Source organism: Ailuropoda melanoleuca, chromosome 2, assembly GCF_002007445.2.
Source record: "Ailuropoda melanoleuca isolate Jingjing chromosome 2, ASM200744v2, whole genome shotgun sequence".
Taxonomy (NCBI): Eukaryota; Metazoa; Chordata; class Mammalia; order Carnivora; family Ursidae; genus Ailuropoda; species Ailuropoda melanoleuca.
Genome location: NC_048219.1, coordinates 124,991,300 through 125,015,155, shown reverse-complemented (window position 1 = coordinate 125,015,155; position 23,856 = coordinate 124,991,300). Strand labels below are relative to the sequence as shown.

The 23,856-nt window shown below is 36.4% G+C and overlaps 1 protein-coding gene across 2 annotated transcripts in view; it reads right to left on the bottom strand.

Moving 5' to 3' along the window:
• The window catches only part of GALNT13 (polypeptide N-acetylgalactosaminyltransferase 13), a 522,090-nt gene that overhangs the window by 136,121 nt on the left and 362,113 nt on the right, over positions 1-23,856 (bottom strand). For both annotated transcript variants that reach the window (XM_019799151.2, XM_019799150.2), the window contains exon 9: positions 6,723-6,903. In XM_019799151.2, coding sequence (XP_019654710.1) covers positions 6,723-6,903 — 181 coding nt within the window. The remainder of the gene's footprint in view (positions 1-6,722; positions 6,904-23,856) is intronic.

Below are 23,856 nucleotides of genomic sequence, written 5' to 3'. Positions count from 1 at the left end.
AGATATTGTTTCAAGAATACTTGTTAACTTTTTATAATAACAGATAACTAAAACCTGACAAATGCTTGTCATTATTGGTATGATTAAATAAGTTTTAATATATCCATGCAATATGATATTTAGTTGCAAAGTGGGACGATATAATCCTATGTGAATTATATGTAAAACATTATAGGACATACTACCTAGTTAATAGAAAAGAAATTAAAATAGTACCTATTATATGGTCTTACTTACTTAACATATGCATATATATGTCTATATATATATACAAATGCATAGGAAAAGGATTTGAAGGACTGACATCAAATGCTTAACAGAGGGTTATCTGGTGGAGGAGACACAACAGTCGTGTCTGAAACATATCTTTTATTTGCCTCTGACAAATATAGTAAGACTAAATTGAGCTCAACAAACTCTAAAAACAAAACCAACCAAGTAAACAAAACAAAACAAAACAAAAACAAATATAGTCCCTCTATTCACATAGCTTAGTGTAGGGAAGAAATACTCTAAAAATGCAGAACTGCTACAACAGGGGAAGCCACTGGAGTTCCCAAGAAACTAAAATAAACCTGGACCATGAATGACGAATGCATATGGATGATGATGGCACTTTATGCAGAGGTAAACTCAGACTTTAACTCATCAGGTATTATTAAGGCATCAAATAATAGTTTAGACAACACAAAAACCTAAAAGCTGAAGGCAGCATCCTGAACTGTAGACCTGACTACAGTCCCACGTGGTGGATACATGGAAAGTTAGGATTGAAAACATAGGAAGAAGGGCTGGGAGGCTGGGTGAGGACCAGATCACACAGGGCCGTGTTGGCCATATTCCAGATTTCTGACTTTCTGGTAAGTCATTAAAAGCTTGTTAGGTAAGTGAAAGATCAAACGGAATTTAGTTTTAGGACTGTCCTCCAGCAATATGGTAAAAGTAGGTGAAAAGAGGGCAAGCTTTGAGGCTGGAGGTGCCATCAGGATAATCAGGAGTGTCTCTGGATGCAGGATGATTGGAAGAACGAGGATAACTGAAGGCATCTGAGAAAACTTGAGGTAGACTAGAAAGAACTTAGAGATTCATTTGATTTTGATGCTTGTAAGTGAGAAGGAGAAATCAAGGAAAATGTAGGTAGTTCACATCAGTCTCTCTTTTAAATCTTGACAATGTGCTCCCCATGTACTAAGCACTTAATTTCAGTTTTCATTTAAACTAATTAAATGTGATGATGTAGACAGTTCTCTTTTTAAAGGCGAAGGCAACATCTTTTCTGCGTTTGCATCCCCCTCCCTGGCAAAGTACAGATCAGGAATTTCATAAATACTTACCCAATGAAGACAGAAGCAAAGAAGTATTACCATAAAAAATACAAATAAATACCCATAAAAAAGCAATAAAAATCCCAATGATAAAAACTGACCTAATGACTTGAAGAATTCAAAAGTGTTTGATTGTAGCAAGGAAAAACAGTTGTCTGTCCATTACACCAACAATATTGAGTACAGCTGTCACCCCTTACTTCCACATTTAGCATTTCATGGTCTCGACCAGATAAATGAATTACATGTTATTACAACATAGCATATTAAAATGATTTAGAATTTCTTCCTCATCATATCATATTCACTCGGTGATACCATGGTTGATTTCGCTGAAAAAGTGTTTATTAAATAAAAGTACAAAATTCATAGGTGCTAATGTACTTTATGTTCAGAATTGCTGCACTCTTTTCAGATGAATTCACATTAACCCAAATAAAACTGATATCCCTGGATTATTAAAAAAAAAAATCTGCATGCTGCACATTTTGCAGGGAACATCAAAACCTGTGCTTATGAAATCAGCCTGGAACCACATTTTTATGACTTATAAAAGAAATTAGGCCCTACACTCAAAGGGCTGGTTATTAAATATTTTATCTTTAAAAAAATCAGCATGCTGAAAAACATTTGTATTTCATAGATAAAAATTTCAAGAGATGGAAATGAATATAGGTCTTAAACTTTAATAATGATCCAAAGACACTGCTAACAAAGGCTGCCTTTGATGGACTGATTTTTCTAAAGTATTTTTAAAAGGTTACCAAATAGAGTTAACCTTCAAAATAAGTTCAAGGATGTGTTTCTAAACGTGTGGCTTCTGTTTATCTGGAATACAGATCAAAATGCTACAGTATTGCCAAAGGAAAATAAGCTGTTTTCCCAGTTACATACAAATACCTTTCAAGTATGTTTTGGGGATCTTTAAATTCTATTTTCTATTTTTTTTTTCTGCTCAAAACAAGAGCACAAGCTGTCCATTAAGAAAAGGAAGAACAACCGGAGGTTATGTAAGGACAGCTGCTTCTAATCATCATGTCAATTGATACACAGAAATCTAACTCCCCCCTAAAAAGAAAATCAGTATTTATAGAACAGCCAGCATTTTGAATATACAGTTAGTGTTATGACTACACTCTATTTTAAAGTTCTTAAGCTTTTTACCTGTGACCAACAGGAAAAACTGTTGCCATTTATAATGGGGTGCTCTGTGAAGAGTGGTTTCTGCTTACATCACTTCATTTCATAGGATTTGCTAGGACAATCAGATTGCCTCAAGCCGAAACAGCCCAATTACTAGTAAAAACTGCCTCAGACTTTAAGAGCCTACAGGGCTTTAAAAATCAATGATGCTATAGTATTTGCATCTTAAAAAAGGCAGCCAAAAAGCAAACTAAACAAATGTTGAAAATGTATTCTTCAACACTATTTCAAAGTATTTCTACTCTTCATTCACATACCCATTTGAGAGACATAATTAGACTCTGCCAGCTCTATCAATATTGCCAATGGCTAATGGGCATAGCCGAGGCAATTAGGACATACAGTAAATATGTTGAAAAAATAAATCAGATAAAGGTAATCCACATACATGGTTATTTATACATCCCATTGTAACTTTAAATTAATGGGGGTCATGAGAAAAATAAAAACCAACATGTGTAAAAGTTATCTTAAGTTTATGGGCTCTTGTATTATGCTGCTTTATTACAGAATGTCATTGTCTACCTAAATCCTGTCGGTTTGATTTTATATTACTCCTGGAAGGTAAGATTGTATTACTGTGTGGGCCTACAATTATGGTGTAATTATCATACCCTAAGAACATGGGTGAGCCAATGGGACCTTCATTTCGGATGGCCAACACAGAGGAATGACATCATAGATATGTGAAGAGCACTTTTCACCTCTCTCGTATCAGTGAGTCCTTCATCAGGGGTTAGATCAGAGAAGTGGGACAGCGTGCTGCAATTCTTGTGAGACTCCCTGGTATAGACCAGACATCTTGGAAAATTCAGTAGAAAAGAAGAAACATAAGTAGCTTCCTTTTAAAATGCATTCATTTGTTTAGTCATTCACTGATTTTTCTAATTAACACATATTTTTTCAAGGACTGCAAAGTAACAGGAAAGTTGCTAAGCACTGTAACTACAAGTCTCTGGATATAGAGACACGTAATAAACATAAACAATATGGTGCACAGTACTAATGGATTGGCCATGATATCAAAACTGCAGGGAATACACTTTTGAGAGAGAAAAAATACCCACTTTTTTCAGGACAGAGCTGAAGCAGAAACCAAACTACTTACCAAGTAGGTAAGTACTATTTTATGGTATTTTATTAATACATTGAAAGGAAGCAAAGTTGTCAGAATTCAATTCATAAAGGCTCGGGACTTAAAGATCGCATTTTGAGCAGCTGCATAAGGGGAGAATGGGATTCTGTAATAGAAGCCCTGGTGTAAAAATGGGAGTCTCCTCATAAAAGATGCCCAACATCTTGGGCAAAGTAACAGATATATGGAGGTCCTTCTAGAATGAATTACAATTTCAGTTCTGGAGAATTAAACAGAACTCAATATAAGCTCTTTGGAGTTTTTCATAAATACATGTGTGTGTTTTAGTGTGTCTATGTATATTACAGCAAAGGTTGTAAGTCTAACTGTAGATGTCCATGGATCCCCCTACCATGCCTGTACACCAACTACTCTCTTTACAAGCTTTCCTGTTACTCAAGGCAATGAAGAATAGAATCCCAACAATTCTAGATGATAGCAAAGAAATCCATGATTTTGATTAGAAGAGTATAAGAAACCATCAGTAATGACTAACATAGTTATTGACTCAAAAAATACTCAACACCATACAAGTGACAGATTCCTGATTTCCCAATACAATCCAGTTTATCTATTTTTGGGTGATCTGAAAGCTGCCCAGGGCTAGCATTGTTTTTGAAGTCTAGCTCCAGTTTCCAGCTTACTTCCTTTCCTTTTCCACTGAGAAGCAATTTATTGTTTTGTGTTTGTGGTTTTTCCTGTTTGCCCATACTGCAGCAGGCAGGTCCCACACTCAGCAATGCTGACAGTCTCTGAGACATGCAGAAACATAAATGCCCCTAAGGAAGTTTCTAGACATTTTCAGCATATTCCCCAAATGTCCTTTTTCTGCTTTCCAAAATACCTTTCCAGATTTAAATGAGCCCATCTCATAAGAACAATCAGCTTCTAAATGATATTTACTGTAACATAAGAACTACACTTTCCAGAATATACAAACAGTCCCTGTTGAGCAACATAAAGTCAATAGTTCCAAATAGCATGTGTTCCTTTTCACCCTATAAACTCTAAAGCCTGTCATTTCATTACACTTTGAGAAATGGTTCTACCATTTATCTGCCTTTTTCACTCCATGGGAAATTATACAAAAGACTAGCACATCACTTTTTACAAAAAATATTCATCATGAGTAGATATAATACACATGGTGGCAATTATTTTCGATTACTTACATTCCTGAATATAAGTTGTATATAATCACACATAACACATTTCTTTCTTCCATTATTCCTTTCTTCATATTTGAGCTTATGTATTTCTACAAGTAATGATTTGAATTCAGAAAGTATTATCAAAAGAAAATGAAAAGGTTATATAAATGTCACTGCCTTGCTACGAATTTTACATGTTTTTGCCGAACTCAACTCTGTGAATATCTGGACTAGCTTTCTACTATAAAGAGAAATACATCTATGCCTTAAGCAGTGTTTCTGACAATAGCTTCTTGACATAGAAGCAGCTTGAAAACATACGAAAAAAGTCCTTCACCTAAACACACATTTACACATGCATTGTCCTCATTTTTCTTTTCTACAGTAATAATGGATCTTAATAAGAAAGTTCATACTGCTTATTGCCTCTTTTTCTATAAAAGAAGAGTTTTCGCCGCCTCATATATACACTTTCAGAAATCAGAGCATGTCAGTTAGAACCCAAACTAGTTTTTACAAACCATGTAATAGATTTTGATGTAAAAAAGAGGAGGCGAGCATGAATTTTTGTTGTTGTTCTTGTGGGTTACATAATCATGTCATTGATGACCACATGGCCTAAACATAAAATATCAAAATAGAACTTTAAAAATTATTTTATCAATGCAGTTGAATTCCTATTGTGTTAATTTATGCTTTGGTCTCTTTGTCTAAACTTTGAGATCTTGAAGGCCCCTGTGTCTTCTTGTTTGTAGCTTCTCATAACATCTTATTTCCTTAAAAAACAATGTAATGTCTCAGAGGTTGTTTTTTTTTTTTTTAATAAGTAATATGTTGGAAAAATTCTAGAAAATTATAAAACTGAGATCATTCATAATAACAGCACTCAGGTATGGAATTTTCTCACACATTATTTTTTTCTTTTTTAATTCTTTAAAAATGTTAAGAATTCTTTATTAAAATTTATTTTCCTTTCAAATTCTTTTAAAATAAACTTTTTTTTTTTTAAGATTTTTTATTTATTTATAAGACAGAGATAGAGACAGCCAGCGAGAGAGGGAACCACAAGCAGGGGGAGTGGGAGAGGAAGAAGCAGTCTCCCAGCAGAGGAGCCTGACGTGGGGCTCGATCCCATTACGCCGGGATCACGCCCTGAGCCGAAGGCAGACGCTTAACCGCTCCGCCACCCAGGCGCCCCTAAAATAAACTTTTAAAAATAAGTAGTATTTTTTTTTAATTTAGAAAAGTATAAGGAAAATAATGAAATTACTCACAGTCCCACTAGGCAGTGATAGTCTACCTTTACCTCTATTTCCATATCTACTCTCTGTAACTAAAGTCGGGTAATATTTTATTATATTATGCTTTTCCACATATCAATTAATGAGTAATTCACTATGTCATTTAATACTCTTTAAAAATAAAAATTTTAGTATGTGCATAATTTGCCATTCTATATTTTCAGGAAATCATTTAGGCAATAGAAAACATCTCTGTTTAAACATTAACAAAATTTCTTACCAACCCAGCCAGCTTTATTTGTGAAACAAGGAAATATAGGCTTACTTCTCCTTAAAAAAAAAACTGTTTTTCTTAAATTGAGCTAATACATATTAACTAAATTTGGATCTCTCTGTGTACTGCTTACTCCACCTTTCTAGCATAAATCTTGTGCCAAGAAAGAAACAAAGAAAAAAAAAAAAGAATGTTTAGGCATTTGAGATAAGTGTAGTCTTCCTCAATTTAGGAGAAAAATGACTTCATAGTACAACTTTCTCAAACACGATTTCCTGCAAGATTATGGTGATAAACATTTTATTTAAACCAGTAGAATAGTAGCAATAATGAAACACATATTCAGCATGTTTAAATTTTACTTTCCCCTGCAGAGGAAGAAATCATGTTTACCTGGGGATATGATATAGAAGAAATCTTTAAATTCATCCATCCAAACTTCTGCCAGTCTCCTGTTGTTCTTGTTGATGACATGACCAGTGCCACCAGGGAAAGTGTAGGGAGTTGCCTTCCGAAAAACGTGACCAACATGGGAGCAAGTCACAATCTCCAGAGAGCCTCCACATTGCCAAATCTGGAAAAAGGAGCAATTGTTCTATCGCAATCATTGCAAATAATGCAGTAATATTGTCTAACAAGTAACTGAGGCTAACAAAGGCCAAATCTTTAGAGTTTACACGGTTCAAGGAAACATTGGATGGATGCAAAATTTAGAATTGGTATACTCAGATTGGCAAAAAATTCTGATTTAGAATAGCTTGACCTATGTAAATATTGTAGCATTGGATTTGTGGAAATAAAATGCATTTATTTTTTCATGTGCCTTTATCAGACTACCAAAATTTTAGTTTCCAGTAGTTAATTTAATCGTGATTTAATAGATATTTAGTATCTAAAATCTGCTATGAATTAATGAATTTGTACATATTAATGCCATGGTAAATAACTAAATTTGATTTGGAGAAAAACCAATTATACTCCATTCATCTGCAATTTTAAATGACCATTAATTCTCAGCTGTCCTATATCCTCTGTGTCTTACACCTTTGGATACGTCATTCTTATTAAAATGTGCTAGGACTCCTTTATATCTGCTCAACATGTATGCAGCCTTCAAAATCTGTCTCCATGTCTCCAAGTCATTTCTTCGAGGAAGCTATGTGGACAGGTTTAGTATTTTGTGACTTTCGTACTTTAAACATCCTTTTTTATTTTTTTTAAGACTTATTTGTTTGAGAGAGAGAGCACACACAAGTTGTGGCAGGGGTAGAGCGAGAGAATCCTCAAGCAGACTCTCCATTAAGTGCAGAGCCCTTGGTGCTGGATCCAATGATCCATAAGATCATGACCTGAGCTGAAACCAAGAGTCTGGCGCTCAGCCAACTGAGTTATCCAGACGCTCCTTTAAACATTCTTTCATGAAGAACTGATTACACTGTCTTGTAAGCAATTGTTTACTTCACTATCTCTCCTTTAAAACTATAAACTCTTAGAAAGCATATGTCACATCATTCTTGGTGTCCTGGATTTACTGTGCAGTTGAGGCTAGTTATTAAATATCCCAAACACATTTATTTCTATAAAATTACATTGTTAAGCCACAGGTTATATTAATAGCATATGTGTATGTGCCATGTGTATATACAGATATACACACATATAACACACACTCATATATATGTCTATTACATACATGTAACTTTGCATATGTGCTACAGGTTGCTTATTCCAATAAACAAGAGCCATAGTTATTGCTATATGGAATTGGAAGGATTCGATTTTATACTGTAACTAACATTGTTCTTTTTTTTAAAGATTTTATTTATTTGACAGAGAGAGAGACAGTAAGAGAGGGAACACAAGCAGAGGGAGAGGGAGAGGGAGAGGGAGAGGGAGAAGCAGGCTTCCCCCTGAGCAGGGAGCCCAACACCGGGCTCGATTCCAGGACCCTGGGATCATGACCTGAGCCAAAGGCAGACGCTAAACAACTGAGCCACCCAGGTGCCCCACATTGTTCTTCTTTTAAGGAGAATTGCTTATTTTGAAAGATAAAGTTTTCTCCAGTTGACCTGTCAAGCAATATTCATCTTAGAAGAGGGTTGTCCTTGGGCTTAGGTAGCAGGAAGAGACATTCATTTTTATCAGGAGATGGAAGATGCTCAGTTAACAAGTTATATTCATCAACACTGGCTTGTGCATTACATGTGCAATCTACTCTTTCTCATTTCCTAATTGTTTAAACAGCATAATGTGAACAGTAAAGAAGTTTCAACCTAACACTAAAATGTAAGTATAAAATATAAATGAAATACAAAAGAACGGAATTCACTATTATCCTCAAAAGACAGGATAGAGTATTCTTAAATAATCAGAGTATTTAATTGATTGGTAACTCTCTCATCTTTGTAGCATTAAATCTATAAACCTTCTTGGAATTATGCAATCCTTACATTCTTCCATTCCATTAAAATGGAGGAAGTTCATCCTTCTATCAAATATTAACCAATACTTGAATGTCAGTCTAAACCATACGCTTAAGTCGATCTTGAGAACTTTGCTAGTCTGGTTCTTCCTTTGATTTTTCCAGAAACATCAATAATTTTGCTCATTACTAGATTATGTTTTACCTTCACATAATATCTTCTAAAATCTATCTATTAAAAAGATTTTTAAAATAGATAAACAAGTAAAAAGATTACAAACACAACAAAAAGTTCTTCCCTTGGTCCATATTCTCTTGGTTCAAAGTATCTCATGTCTTTGTTTCCCCTTAGTGTAAATTAACATGAAATTTTTATGGACATGAGTTGTTTCTCTTCCTCATAATGAAATGCTGTTTATTTTTGCAGCTCCCCCCAAATTGCCAAGGTGAAAAACACAGATTTTTCCCTTAATGAATATCTAGTAGACTTCTTTCTTGGATTATCTTGCTTTTCCTCCCTGTACTTCACTGTTTATATGTTTTTCACCCTAAATTTATATTTAAATGTTAGCCTCTACCTTCCTACCTTCCTTTATTCAATCTCAGGTGGTCTTATTCATCCTGTTATTTGCATGTGATCTGAATACTCACAACCTCAACAGTGACATCTCAGTCCAGACCTCTCCTCTGGGATCCACACTTGTGTATCCAAACATCTACTTATATCTGCTCTTGCATGTCTCAGATACACCTAAATAAACATGTCTGTTGCAGAACTGCTGATTCACCCTAGCCCTGCCAGCCAGGTCTTACTTTCTTTTAGTCCTTTTAATCATCAGTAAATGCTGCCACCACTAACTCTGATGGTTAATCAAAAACACACAAACAAACCCCCAAAACTAAAAAACAGCAAAAAAAGAAAGAAAAATTAAAAAGAAAAGAGAAGGCCCTCCCCCTTGCTAAACACTAGAAGTCATTATTGACTTCTTTTTTTTCCCCCATCACTTATATTCAATCTGTTAACAAATCCTGGCTTTGTTATCTATAAAATGAATTCTCTGTATATCCATCTCTCTCTTTCTCTCCACCACCATCCTTGTCCTAATCACCAACATCTCTTGTGGGTCAGTTGCAACAGACTCTTAATTGTCTTGCTGTGCTCACTGTTGCTCTCCTAAAATTTGTTTTGTACTGAGAAAGCACAGTGGTCTTTTAAAAATTTAATCATTTCATTTTATTTCCGTGTTTAAATGCTTCCATGTTTTCTTACTGAACTGTGAATATAAACAAAATCCTTTAGCAGGGCCTCGCAGACCCTATGTGATTCTCTCCCTGTCAATGAGCACTGCTGATATTGGCCCTCTGCCATTTCCTAGAATAACAACTCACACACTCTCTCACACACCAAAGCCTCAAGAAGTGCTTTCCCTATAACCTGGAATACAATTCTGTCTGCCCTGCATCTGAGGGCTTCTTTCCCATACTTTCCTTCTGAGCCAAAACATCACTGCATCAGAGAGCTCTTCCCTCATTTCCATATTTAAAGTGTCCCACTCCAATTATTTTCTGCATGAGCACCCTGTTTATTTCCTTCTTTGCTGATCACAATCTGTAATTTATGTGTTTGTTTGGCTTGCACTTTTTTCCCCAACTAGAAGGTAGACTCTAAAAGGGCAGTGGAGCTGTCTGGTCATTGGTTACCCACACCTCCCAGTCCCCCCCAGCCAAGCCCAGAGCTCCTTACATAAGAGATGTCATTGCACGTTGGTTGAATGGAAGAATGAATAACTCAAAATTAACCATCAAAAGTAATATTTTTAAAAAAGCCATCCCTGGCAGAATGAGGAGATTTAAGCAGACGAATTTTGAAGAGGTTTTAAACAGCATTTAAGAAGGAAATATTTTTAGTATCAGACTAAGCAGAGTAGGCTAGTAAAATGAAATGCCACTGTTACTTCACATGCTTTGGGAATTGAGGAAGTTCTTTGGAGGTCACAGCACAACAAATAAATATTAGAAATGGTTGATGGCTTATGCCAAACCAAGTTGCTAAATCATACAATCTTAATTTTTAATGTTACTAAAGTAACCATTTAGTCAAATTCACATGATCTCTTTCTTGAAAACATGATTTAGTAAATACTCAGGTATTTGTACTGTGACAGCAAAGTGCCCTAGATTCAGAAGGAATAGCACATGAAATGTTTCACTTGAGAGGGAATTTCAGATATTTTCTTCATTGGGCAGTGTTAGTGGGTAGAGCTCCCACTCTTCTATGGGTTAGGCATGAATGAAGAGCTTTCTTCCTTCACCCAACTCATACAGAGGATCTACGTGAGTGAAGAAGGAGAGACTGGCATTTCACTCCCTGTTGGATACTTGCAGAGCAGTAAAATCAGCAGACTACCCAGGTATTACCATCACAACACAACAGAATGTAGTGAGTGAGATTGTGGGAAAGCCTCAAGTGTAAGGAAAAATGTGATACTAGTAAAACAGGAAACACTTCTGTCCTAGAGAATCCTGATGGTGGGCTGGGGTATACTGGACAGCTTGTTGCAGCAGAATTGGTAGGTCCAGTCACGTAGTAATCCTGCAAAGGAGTAGTCCTAGGAGACGATGGGATAGGACTTTAGTGGTTCCCAAACTCTATAGATCATGGAATAGAGAAGAGGGGAAACGAGCTGCGAGACTAGCAATCTGGCAGATCAGCAAGGAGATGTTAACATTGAGAAAGACAGTTGGACACCATAGAGGGTGAGAGGGAGGCTAAGTTTTAAACCCTTTGCCAAACCATACAAGGTGAGGCTGAGAACACTTCTGAGAAAGCAATGAAACCGTGTATAGAAGATTCACGGATGGAGGCCACTAGTAGCAAGAGGAACCAAACTGAGCTAAGAGCAGGCAGCCATCATAAAACATGAAATCAGATGAGACCTGACATTTCTGTAGCCCTCCTATTTGACATAAACTGGGGGCATGGGAACCCGGTAAACCCTGCCTTCCCCCTTCTAAGTGCTTCTGTCAGCATGGTCCTGGGGAGAGAAGAGAATTTGAGGCATGCACTGCTTATGAAACCAAAGCTTTAAACTGAACATTACAAGTATTTTTAATAACTGAAAGTGGCTAGAAAGCTGTTGAGTATATCCTAAATGACATCAGGATTGGAAAGGAATACTCAGAGCGTTCTACAATGATTGGAGAAAAAACAATCATTTTAAGTATGTGCTTCTCTAAATTTAGACTGTACAATAAACCCTGTTGCATACAAACCAGGACTGACAACCGTCTTCTGAGTTCACAATTTGCCTTTTTGCAAATATGGATTAGCACTGTGGTTGGGTAAGTGAGGGCACTTTATTTCCACTCTGTTACTTCTTGGCCCTACCCTGGTTTGTAGGCTTATGGGTTCTTTGTCCCAAAGATGTACACACAAAGAAGGATCCTTACTTGGAAAACATTCCCAAATCGAGTTCCAGTGGTCTCTCTCCTTCCCCCCCTAACAGGCAAAGGTAAAGGTACATGCAAACGCTGATGTTTGGTTATCATGCTAACTTGCGGTAAGACTTCATGTGCACATTACAGGCATAATGCAGTAATGGCTGAGGACTTACAAGACAGAAAGCAAACTTGGCCCTGACTTTGATTCTCACAGACGGAGGTGGTTCTGAAGTATATTTAGGAGCGGCAACATAGGTAGAGGTAACTGTTCCATGACTCAGTGACTACTGGCCCATGCTTTGCTTGTGAGCCATAGCCTACTGACTCCTGGAATAATGTGAGCACTTCTCCCATGGCCATCAATGCTCATAGACTGTGTGGATTAACACTCACAGTGCATTACCCAGGGAAAGCCTCTCCTCAAAATTTGCTTGAAAATGAAAAGATCAAGGTAGGAATGCATAACATTATGTGTTAATTAGGCTGAAATCTGGTCATAATACCCAGTTAAAGTAAAAATAAAACACCTAATTGATCAAATGTTGACCAAATAGTTACTCTGTACTTGGGAGACACTTCAATAAAGTGAAGTAATTCAGACATAGAGTTTCCAGAAAGCTATATGGTTAAATATTACGGTGGGAAGAACTCGAACTGCGTGGAGACCCCAATAACTACCATGATATTTTTCCTTAGTGTACCTTCAATAAATATTTGTGAAAAATGGAAGAAAGGAACCAAAGAAGAAAAGAAAGAAGGAAGAATATGACACAGTCATTAAGAACCTGGGCTTACGTATAAGCAAGTAGAGTTTTTCTAGTAGTTCTGTCACTTACTATCTGTGCATACTTGTGAAACTTAAGTCTTCAAGGCCTTAATTGTCCCTCCGAAAAATAGGGATATAACAACTACTTCCTAAGACCCTAATAAGATAGCGTATATCAAGCTTTGTGCCTGACACTTCCTATGGGAAGAAGTAAAATGTTATCTGTATATTACTTGACTTTTACTGTTGTTGAGGGAAACCAGCATCTGTAGTGAATTAGCTTATTGTTGCTTCTTAAAAAATATTTTGTTTAAACTTGGTAAGTTCTGCCTCTTATTAGAATTGGAATATTAACATCCAAGGGTTTAGGTACAGTGCAGAGTTTAAAAGAATAGCCAATTAGTTTCCAATTAGAACACTACATTTTGTTCTCTGAAATTATAGTGTCTGAACAAACAGCATAAACTGAATAAAACATGATGTCTCATCCACATGAGCATGTGATGTCCGAATTACTTTGTATCACTGAGCATATCTGATTGTTATTTTCCAGGCTTCCGACAGATTAATATTTGTATATTGTATCTCTCTCAAGTAAATTTGACCACGTATGAAATACAAACTGTCCTTTTATCCACAGAGGATTGAAGCTAGCCAGTTACTTAGTTTTTTTTTCCCCAGATATTTTTATGAGAGTCTTTTGATGATGGAGAAGGTTATTAATCAAAATGTAAAATGCCCATTGCTCATTTGATTATCTATTTGATTTTCTTCCCCCAGCTAGAAGACAATTAACTAACATACATTATTCTTTCATGTTTTTTGGCACCTACATCAGTGACATTTTAATTAAGGTTCATAAACTTCATAAACTCCAAGTCTGCAATCTCAGTTCTAGTGCTCCTATTTCTAATTTTACAGCTGTTGTGCCAAATTCATGCAGCTGCCTGTTTTTATACTAATCTTTATGCTCCCACCGCCAACCCACACACATACTATCTCTGGCACGGAGTCGCTGTTTAATATGGCCTTAATGACAACAACAGCAATATACCATAGATGGTTCTGGTAGTACAGGCTTTAGCTCCTGAGGTCAAATCCTAGCTCTGCCACTTACTAGCAGGGTGCACTTGGTGACTTCATCTTTCTGTGCTTCAGGTTTCAGGTAATAACATGAGACTAGCAGAATCGACCTCAGAAGGCTGTTGGTGAGGATGGAGGCAGATCAGTGTGCATATAGATACTTTGCCTTTATGTGAAAAATGGATCAAAATGGAGCAAATAGGAAAGATTTATTAAAGAGGTTATCTCAATAATCTAGGAAAATGATGATAGTGATGGGAATGGAAACAGAGGAATGTAATAACTTGATATAATAAGGGGATTGAAGATTAAGAATTAATGTATGTGCTTTCCCTTATCTATGTTTTCCCTATCAGGCCCAACATATATTTTCTTCTGGTAAACAGTTCTTAACTCTGCCAGTTTTCATGGATCTCAGTTTCTACTGACTCATAGCAGTTGCTACTCACCACTCACCCCAGGCAGCTCCCAGTTCTATATAGTCATCTTGTAAAATGTTCTTGTGTGTGTGTGCACACGTGTGTGTGTGTGTGTGTGTGTGTATAATATATGTATACATACATATATATTTACGTGCATGTATATTTGTTTGTATATACTATTTACATACATTAATCTTACCTTCCCAACCACATTATTATATCTTTGAGAAAAGCATCACGTTTCACTTTATGTAACTGAATTTCATCATCAAGTGAAATTAAAAATTACTTTGTAAAACTGAATTTCATCATCCCATGTTTTACTTTACGAAATTGGCATAATTTACACATAGTGAAAAAAATCAGAACTTAAATATGCCATTTAATCAGGGTTTGCAAGGTTTAAAAAATGTATAGCTGCTATTTATGTTTAATACATATCGACTGACTTATTAATCTATTAATATTGATACAGGGGAATCTGGAAAATCACACAACATACAGAAAATGTGTCTACCATAAGATGGAATTAGAAACAAAAACGATTATTTTTTTTTCAGTTCTAGCAAAGGGAAAACTGAAACAAGAAAATGATTACTCAATTTTCCCAATATTTCATTCTACTTATTGTTTGTTTCGAATAATTCCTCTCAACACTTCAACCCTCCATTTTGTTTATACATAGTCAAGTAGACTGATGACAAATCTTTTTAATTCTTACAACTGAAACAAAGTCTAAAAGAGACTTCATTGAGAACCTGAAGGCACTATGATACTTAGTGGGTTGGCACAAAAAAAAGAGACATAGAAGTCATTAATTAAAAGGCGCAGGTATAAGGGGTTTACTAGACATTTCTATTCTTGACATGAAATTTGCCAGTTATTCCTCATAGTTTTGATTGGAGGAAAGTCTTCTTTAATTAACTCCTGACCTCATTTTCACTTCAAAATGTAATTGGGGAGATTCATGTGATCTGGAAGGGGACTCTAGAGCTGGGGTCACTTCTGATATTGTAACATCGCAAGATAAAGACTCTTGTACATGAAGCTTCTGTGGCCTTTAAGTGTATATCTGAGTTGCAAGAAATCAGAGTCAACCCGCCCAAGGAACGTATCCAGTACTTGATAATTTAATGCTTAAAACAAAAATAGTTATTTTGGATGAAATGAAAAAGCACCAGATTTGAAACTGGAAAACTATATTCTTGACCTGAAATAAACACACATGGATTGTAGAATTTGGAATAAATCACTTAATCTTGAGAGTCCTCAGAGAATTCATATGTAGAAGAAGAGTTGAAGTTGATAATGGCTACATTTTCTTCCAGATTTCTAGGAGTTAGATTGATCTCTTTACATGGAGCGTACGACCACTTTTAAATATCAGATTTTTATTTTTATTTTAAAGATTTTATTTATTTATCTGAGAGAGAGAGAGAACGTGCACTCAGAGGGAGAGGGAAAGGGAGAGGGAGAAGCAGACTCCCTGCTGAGCAGGAAGCCCAATGCAGGGCTGGATCCCAGGACCCTGAGATCATGACCTGAGCCGAAGGCAGACACTTAACCGACTGAGCCACCCAGACACCACTAGATATCAGATTTTTAGATAGGAATAATATATCTCTCCAAAATTTAATCAGCATTTTCCTACTTAGGCAAGCTGACTTGACTTAAGCTGTATTTGAAGTATGTGTTGTGTAGATATTATTCTCCAAACAAGAGAAAGTATGAAAGAGATAACACTGTAAAACTTATGAGGCAATCAATGTGGTTTTTCTCCCTCAGATTTGGAAGTTTCCTCTTTTAGAAAGGTCACGAATGTTATAAAAAAAAAGGGGGAAATCACAAAGGTACTCTTGTTTTCTCAGAAAATGATAATTTTTCAGGAAATCACCATACATTAGAGTAATTTGAAGATTTTATTTTCATATTGGCATGAAATACAGGCAATCCTGAGTCAAATTATACTATCTCATATATCCCGTCAATTCGCTACTAAAATAATCAGTTATCAGGTACTTCCCCTTCCAAAGTTCTTTTCATCCTTCAGCATCTTGAATCTGTGATCTCTTTTCTTTTCTTTTTTTTTTTTTTAAGATTTTATTTATTTGATAGAGATAGAGACAGCCAGCGAGAGAGGGAACACAAGCGGCGGGGAATGGGAGAGTAAGAAGCAGGCTCACAGCAGAAGAGCCTGACATGGGGCTTGATCCCATAATGCCGGGACCACGCCCTGAGCTGAAGGCCGACGCTTAACCACTGCGCCACCCAGGCGCCCCATGATCTCTTTTCAACTTAGAAATGAATTNTTTCTTTTTTTTTTTTTTTAAAGATTTTATTTATTTGATAGAGATAGAGACAGCCAGCGAGAGAGGGAACACAAGCTGGGGGGAATGGGAGAGTAAGAAGCAGGCTCATAGCAGAAGAGCCTGACATGGGGCTCGATCCCATAATGCCGGGACCACGCCCTGAACTGAAGGCCGACGCTTAACCACTGCGCCACCCAGCCGCCCCCATGATCTCTTTTCAACTTAGAAATGAATTTCCCGAAACCCCCGAGTTTGAAACAAACCCTTTTATATACTTACTAATTTTCTACAGAACCTCACATATTAATTCTGAAGTAAATTTCTTTAAGGAAAGTCTCCCAATCCAGCTTTATCTTTTCGCTTTGCCAAAGATTTAGCAAATGGNCCCATGATCTCTTTTCAACTTAGAAATGAATTTCCCGAAACCCCCGAGTTTGAAACAAACCCTTTTATATACTTACTAATTTTCTACAGAACCTCACATATTAATTCTGAAGTAAATTTCTTTAAGGAAAGTCTCCCAATCCAGCTTTATCTTTTCGCTTTGCCAAAGATTTAGCAAATGGGGGGCGCCTGGGTGGCACAGTGGTTAGGCGTCTGCCTTCGGCTCAGGGCGTGATCCTGGCGTTATGGGATCGAGCCCCACATCAGGCTCCTCCGCTAGGAGCCTGCTTCTTCCTCTCCCACTCCCCCTGCTTGTGTTCCCTCTCTCGCTGGCTGTCTCTGTCTCTGTTGAATAAATAAATAAAATCTTTAAAAAAAAAGATTTAGCAAAGGACTCTTGGGAATTAGGGGTGGGAGGGAGGATTACGAGAGTACAAGGAAGGCAGAGAAAAAGAAAATAGAGCAGAAGAATAGAAAGGTGTGCTTATACTTAGTGTGGTTTGAAGTGGGGGCAATGTTTTGAGATGGAACTGAGACAGGCTGCATATGAAGCAGTGGGTATCAGAGGTATGGTGGGGTCGGAGCGGTCACAGACAGGATCTTTTTAACCTCTTGTCCCACTGTCCTCAAATACAAACACCCATCCCCGGCAGTTAAAATGCATAGTGGAGATACTGCCAACATATATATATATACACACACACACATATATATATATATATATACACACACACACACCAACATTTTATAATGTACATTCTACTATCTATACTTTTTGCCTCTCAATGACCTTCTTTGCCTTGGAGCTTTCTGACCTTCAGAATTACCACACATTATAGCTGCTGTATTTCTTGGCGTCAGGAGACTTGTTACTTGTCATTATTCCACATCTTATCAGGACTGCTGATATTGAAGAAATTCCCAATTCTCCTTTAGAACCTGATTGTGTCATGGCAAATCTTCCATCTTCTGCTTAAATGACATGTATGAGTATAGCAGGCAAGAAATGAAGAACATAAAGCAGCCTACCGGATATTGCAAATGCCACGTAATATAAGGTGGGTCTGCTTAAGAAAATTAGTATCTAGCTTTTCATATTTACAAAAAAGTATTGCTTTTTATATTAGCATAGATTGGTGCAAGCAGATAATTCATAAAAAAAGAACAAGAGAAATAATATGTGAGGCAGTCATACTTTTTCATCTTTCAATTATCAATAATTTTAAAGTGTGATAAATACCAGAGGCTTTGGAAGTATTTTCAGCGCATTTTAGGGGAATATTAACTAAGACAAAAGTAGAATTATTGGAATTTATGCTTTCCTCATGGTACAATTCATCCTATGAATAAATCGTGAATGTGAAAATACTGTTATGTAGATGAGATTTTTGAGAACTGGATGGAAAGGATCTGTGATTTATTAAATGATATTTGGGTCAGATATTTTGCATTTTACATTGGTGTCCTCCCATGTCTGATGATCTGTCAGATACCAGTAACATCTGCTGCTTCTAGCCACAGAGCAGCTCATGACAGCTGGGAGATGCTGCCCTAGAATTCATGCCAGAACAGTCCTCTCTGAATATCAGTAGACCACCTGGGTACCCAGCTGCAGCGTGTGACAACATCTCCTGCTCTCTTACAGATGCCAGAGATACTTAAAAAGAACTTGGATGGCGTAAGGAAAGAAAACTTGGTACCTCAGAAAAAGTTATCCTTCAGTTACTCGATCTTTCCATCTACGAACTGTCCATCTCACCTGACTGTGGCCGTAGCATTTTAGTTTAAATGAAATTTCCTGTATAAATTGTAAAGTGGTCAAATGGTTTTCAAATGTAAGGCCCAGGATAAACTTGAGTGGAGGAAACGACCTCTCCCCTCTCAAGCATTTTTCTCCAGGTCTTGGCCGGTGTCTATTCAGCAAATATATACTAGCCATTAAGTTTGTGTCAAGCAACACACTGGGCTCTGGGGCACAGAGGAAGAATAATAAAGCATGGCTCTCTGTCTTCAAGTAGCTCACAGCCCTCTAGCTGTGACTGTTAGTATTGGGCATATTAAAGTCCAGTCATCAATTTGCATCTGACAGTTGAAGAGTAGTCTCTCATGCCTATAAGAAAAGAACTGTTTTAAGAGGTACTTATCCTAACAGTAATCCCTTCATGGACAGAATTTTCTTTTCCTAGTTTTTAGTCAGCTAGAGACATTTTTTGTGTGTGTGTGTGTCAAGGACCTGAGACATTTTTATAGGAAGCTATAAGTTTTGCTTCAGATAAATACTTTCCCTAGGGAGCCCATATAAAGCTCTAATGCTATCAATGGAAAACTATGATTCCTTTCTAAAAATCATCTTACAGGCATCTTTTTTTTTGCCATAAAATGCTTAGTGAGATAAATGTGAAACATATAAAAATATCCTTATTGATGTCACCTCCAGTACTCATTACAAATACCCGTAAGACCCACTGTGAAGGAAAATAATGCTCTACTTTGATAGTTTTTGATCTTTTAAAAATAAATTGGTAGTAGTCTATGTAGGCTATATCCTACTTTAAAAGAGTGAAGAAGTAACCACAAAAATAGCCTCATTTAGCACTCACTCACAACAAGGAGAGTGTGAGGTAAAGTTGGCTTGTCCAGACACAATGTTTAAGCACAGTGAAGATAAGTTTCTGGTCCCCGTTTCTTTAGAATCGCAAGATGTCATTCTTGCGACATTTAAAGGTTGTATAATAGAGAACATCAATGCTCGTTAAAATGCTTGCTAAAGAAGATGTGTTTTATCCAAAACTTGCTCCTCCTGTCATACCTCGATATCACACCATCTTCTCTGTGGAGAATTTCTGGCTTTCTACTTTTTTTTTAATTTAAGAACAGGTGACCTGACTTTCTGTGCATTTCCACCTTGAAACATCTCATATTGCTTTAGTTTCTTCTTGAAAACAAGGCAATTCTTCTCTTCAAAATTAAACCCTGTGCTTAGGATCCTGAACTCAAAATTGAGGAGGACTGGACTGGGAGAGGACATGGGGTTGATGTTCAGCCCTGCCAATTTCCAGCCACATGACTTAGTTTCTTTGAAATTCAAAACCATTATTTAGAGAGTAAGACAGTAATGACAACTCACCCGCAGTGTTCTGGTAAGGACACAGGAAAATGATGTACGTAAAACTGGTACAAACTAGAGAGTGTTGCACAGATGTCCTTTAGTATCTATAATATTCTTTCAGCACCTGCAAGTATTTATCTCATCAATTGTGCCTTCCTCTTTCTTTTTCAGTATCACTGACTTTTTCAAATAATCCTTCCTATCAGCTTACATTTTATCTTACCCCCTATGACAAAATAAAAGAATAGCAAATATAAAATCATTCATTTGATCATATTTACCCTTTAAGTTACTATGTGTTTTCTTTCCTACTTATTCAGAAACTTCTTAGAGTTTTTCTTTTTCTCTACATATCTTCACAATCCAATTTTCTTCACATCTCACATTCTAGTATCTTGATTCTATCATCTGCAACTGCTCATAAAGCTTTTTACGAGCTTTCATTATTCTTTCTTGCTTCTTTGTAGCATTTGACACTGTTGACAATCACCATAACTTTCTAAGTTTTTGTGTTATATATTTGTTCTTCTCTGACAGCCTTGACTTAGCATTCAGTTTCTCTTTTTTTCTCCCACCCCTAAATGTAGGCGCCACCTAAGGACATGCCTTGCTATTCTGCTCTCCCTATTTTCTCTCTTGGCAAAGTCATCGATTCTCACACGCTCATTTAATTATAAATTCTGTAACGCTAACTCTCAAATCTGTCACCTTCCTTATACTTTGCCTTGACACTGCAACACATTTCCAACTTCTTCAGGTACGTCTTTAACTTTCCATGACCTTAAAGAGCCAAGAGTTTCTATTCTGTTCTCCAACTATAAAAAGAAAGTTTCTAGTTCCTGGTGTTTTCTCTTGCAGGGTCAGAGAAATGATCAAGGAGCGAGTCTTGCATCAGTCCTAATCACTGTCCAGATACATCATTATAGAATTTGTGGGATGCTTTTCCCTTGAACAATTTATTTATATCTTCTTATGTTAATTCAAGAGTTATAGAAGGTATGATCATTGTTCAAACCCCAATAGCTTTGTTTGACCAATTAAAACTACAGAATATAAAATTAGTTGGCCAGTTAAACTACAGGATTTAAATATAAACACAAAGAATTTGGGTGACGACCAATTAAATAGAGAAAAAACCAAAAAATTAGAATTGCATGTTCCTGGATTGTCAAGTAATGAAATGAGTGGAAAAATGTAATCAAACCTTTGATAATGAGAACAGTTAATGCAGAAACATATTTTAGCATTCAAGAAGTGCTAATAATTCTACACTAAAACTTTGATTTCAATTTTATCCTACTTGCAGTGTAAACCAGTGGCTAGTTTGATTATAAAGGATCTTAAAGATTTTTAATTCATCAAGTTTGAATTTTTGCAGATGTAGTAAGACTGTTAATTTGGATTTATTTTTTAAGGGTAATTTAAAAATTACACACTAAAAATCTATAACTACCAAATAAAATAAAATAAGCTTCATAAAATTTAAAAAAAAGATTTACAAGTGCCTTTTAAATGATACTTAAAATTCAGTTTTACTGGTACTTAATACTCAAATTCTGAACAGTTGGATCAAAGTCCTCCCTCCACATTATTTCACACCTTCAAAAGAATCATTCCTAGTATCAAGAATGTTATTGCTGAAATCAGTCAGCCTTATTTAAATAAATGTCATAATTGGTTTCCTTTTTTAACTACATTTCTGGTTGACTAGAACAACAGTTAAACGATTGGTAGTCATGTACTTAAGATAGACATCACTAAGTGTGACAGTATAATCATAGCTTAAGATGTTGCACATTTATTGCAGTAGTTACCATAGAGATTTAAATTTAGCTCTTTAATAAAAAGTGCATGAATTCAATTTTGAATGCATTAATTTTTGGCTAGTAAGGTGCACTAGGTTTCCCAACCGAATGCACATATATAGAAACAAGAGTTTTGGAATTCTGTCCTAGAAATCTTTAAGGGGTCAAATATAGGAATATTAAAAAAATCGGCTCAATTTCATCAGTTTTTAATGGATACTTTATTATTTCTGTCACTTGAATTCTAGTTCTGCAAAATACGTATTTCATGATTTAGTTATACGTTATTCATGTAATTTTCAAGAGGGAAAACACAAGGTGGGGACACCAGATATTCTAGTCTAAACTTAAGTATGGCTCAAAGCACAAAGGAGGACCACAGGAGTATAGATCTGAGAGCTTACTGGTTTCTAGACCCTGTTCCTCTCCCGCCCTACTGTCTACATGACAAGACCCTTGGATTTTTAATTTATAAATTCTTCCCTGACTATCCTAGATCACAGAAATCTTTCCTTCTTTTGAACTTGATGTACTTTATTATCTGCATTTTCAGACAATACCTAGACATACTGGACTTTCTGAGAGACAGCAAGAGTTACATCTCATATATACCACCCACAGCGTCTAATGCAGGTCTAAGTATATAACTATTTCTACTGATTGATTGGTAAAATGAGGTAGATTGATACCTGGCTACTACAGAGAGGTAATCTGAAGTACAATGCAAACATTACAAAAAGCATTAAAGATAAAACTAATTGGGAAAAAAGTTCCTCATATTTTAACCTATGCTGAGATGCACTACAATCACATGTATAAAGGAATTCTATGAAGTGCTGTTTAAATGTAAAGTCTCATCAACAAATAAACTCCTAGAGAGCAAGGCCTGGCTGCCTGTTTTGTTCATTTCTACATCTCTATCTGTAGTAGCTAGCACAGTGCTTAGTACATGGCGGGTACATAGTAATTATTGGCTGAATAAATCAATCAACCAAATATTGTTCTGAGAGAATGATTATTTCTTAACCCTTGAAAAAGAAAGCTTTACTTCCCCCAAAAGCTTTAGGATATTTGTGATCCTAAAGACTTAGAATGTGAGAATTCAGCTCATCATTTCATAGGTGCCTGAGGGCTTTTGTACTTTTTTTTAGAGAGTGAGTACATGTGCTCTTGAGTGGGGGTGGAGGGGTGGAGGGGTGAAGCAGAGGGAGAGGGCGAGAGAGAATCTTTATGGTTAACCTATATATATATATATGTGTGTATATATATATATGTGTGTGTATTTAAATTCAATTAATTAACATACAGTATATTATTAGTTTCAGAGGTAGACTTCAGTGATTCATCAGTCCATAATACCTAGTTCTCATTATATCACGTGCCCTCCTTAATGTCCATCACCCAGTTATCCCACCCCCCCAGTTTTCTCCCCTCCAGCAACCCTCAGTTTTTTCCTACGATTAAGAGAGAATCTTAAGTAGGCTCTGTGCCCAGCGCTGAGCCAGATCTCATGACCCTGTGATCATGACCTAAGCTGAAATCAAGAGTCAGACCCTTAACTGACTGAGCCACGCAGGTACCCCAGGTCTTTTGTATTTACCCTATCTTGCATTATGCTCTACCTTGAATGTTCCCTCTCTAAATGAACCCTTGAGCAGCTGGATTATCCCTGTCAGTCTGATTTTAACTAAAATGCTTCCTTAGAGGTCTTCCCGGCCACTCTAAGGTGATGCAGGGCTCTGCCTCTCATTTTATTTTATTCAATGCACTTGTCATTATCTGAAAT